The sequence below is a fragment of the Juglans regia genome, chromosome 6 (assembly GCF_001411555.2).
Source record: "Juglans regia cultivar Chandler chromosome 6, Walnut 2.0, whole genome shotgun sequence".
NCBI lineage: Eukaryota > Viridiplantae > Streptophyta > Magnoliopsida > Fagales > Juglandaceae > Juglans > Juglans regia.
The window spans coordinates 15,218,012-15,219,705 of record NC_049906.1 but is presented as its reverse complement, the minus strand read 5'-3'; the positions used below and the strand labels follow the sequence as shown (position 1 = coordinate 15,219,705).

The 1,694-nt window shown below is 40.6% G+C and overlaps 1 protein-coding gene across 1 annotated transcript; it reads left to right on the top strand.

The window, feature by feature from the left end:
• The first annotated feature begins 472 nt into the window (after positions 1 to 472).
• On the top strand, positions 473 to 1,324 carry LOC108994557. Its single transcript, XM_018969806.2, has one exon. The coding sequence runs from the start codon at positions 548 to 550 to the stop codon at positions 1,124 to 1,126; it is 579 nt and encodes a 192-aa protein (XP_018825351.2). The 5' UTR covers positions 473 to 547; the 3' UTR covers positions 1,127 to 1,324.
• The last annotated feature ends 370 nt before the right edge of the window (positions 1,325 to 1,694 follow it).

Below are 1,694 nucleotides of genomic sequence, written 5' to 3'. Positions count from 1 at the left end.
AAACTTAGGAATGCCTCCCATCATCGTCAATCCGATCCCATCTAATGCGCAATCAATTACCTACAACTTTCCTTTCCACAACCTAATCCTTTACGAAATGTCCTAAACACCCAATACCTTTCCCCCCTAATTTATTTTCCTACCAAACAAACAACCCTCTAAGTTAAGTATCCCTCAGCCGAGCCGAGCCAAAGACAAAAGGAAAGAGAAAAAAAAAAAAAGCCGAAAGCCTCAGGCGCTAGGCAGGCCGGATTGACTATGCAGGCAGCAGGCAGCAGGCAGCAGGGGCCCACAATTAAAACCGGACATCATCACGCAATTCAAACCAGTTTACTAGGACGAAAGAAAAAAAAAAAACCAAGACATGGGCGCAAAGTAACCGATCCCTCACGCGCCTGCGTCTCCATCATTACCCCCACTCTCTCTCTCATCTCTCTTCTTTGTCCCCCTTATATAAGTATCCTCTTCGCTTCATCGCAGCTCATCATCGCTGCTTTCAACGCTCTTGTTTGCTTTATCGGAAAATCTTCTATCTGTCTCGATTTCTATGTCGACGTCTATTACCTTTGTTGATGACTGGAATATCAAGAAGAGGGTCCGGTATGAGGACTCCGACGAGTCGGACTCCCCCGAGGTGAAGCGTCTCCGGGAGAACCTTCTGGATTTCCTCGACGACTCCGATCCCGATGCGACCATTCAGGACCTTGCCTCCGTCATGAAGAGCTTCGAGGAAGAGATATCTCCGGCTTCTTCGTCGCCGGTGCCGGTTGTTGACTTGACTTCTGATTCCGGCGAGTCCCAACCGGAGCTGGGTTACCTTCTTGAAGCCTCTGACGACGAGCTTGGCCTGCCACCCTCGGGTAGTTCTTCCGGGGAGGAAGTGCAGAATCTGGAGACCGACTTGATTCGTGTCCCGTCCGACACGTCTGGTATCGGCGACTTGTGGGGATTCGAGGATCAAATCCCGAATTACGACGCGTTCGAGTTCGGTGTCGGAGATGGGTATGGGATCACCGGCGAGTACGTGGCGTTTGATGGGGGGCTGTTCGAGTACTCCGATCTGTATTACGAATCTTCCGATTTATCCGATCCCTCGTGGCGGCACGGAACTTTGCCAGCACAATAGACCCAAAAAAAAAAAAAAAATAGACTATTGATTGAATATACAGATGTAAATTTTGTTTTTGTTTTTATTTTTTTTAACTTCTTATATTATTAAAAGAAGCTAAAGGAAAATACGTAGGGTTAGGATGATATGAAAAAATGCCTTTATTTGTGAAAGTGGTTCCTTTGTTCTTATTTTTAATGATGGATTCACGAACTACGGATCTGTTCTTTGTAAATTGTTCAGAAAAAGGCTAAAAACCTATGGATCAGTCGTTTGCTTTGATCTCCAATCAAATTCATGTCCCTTAAATGGCAAAAATATACATACGGACTAAAAGATATATTTTATTATTATTTTTTAATTTAAACTTTTATTTTTAAATTTTATAATTTAAGTATTGTTTAGATAGTAAATTGATATGAAATTTTTATAATTTTATATAAGTTGAATAAAATATTATTTTTTAATAATATTATTATTTTAAAATTAAAAATAAATAAATTATTTATTATATTTTACAAAAGAATTTATAAAAATTATATCCGCGAGCATATATTATTACACGCGAGCATATATTATTACGTGA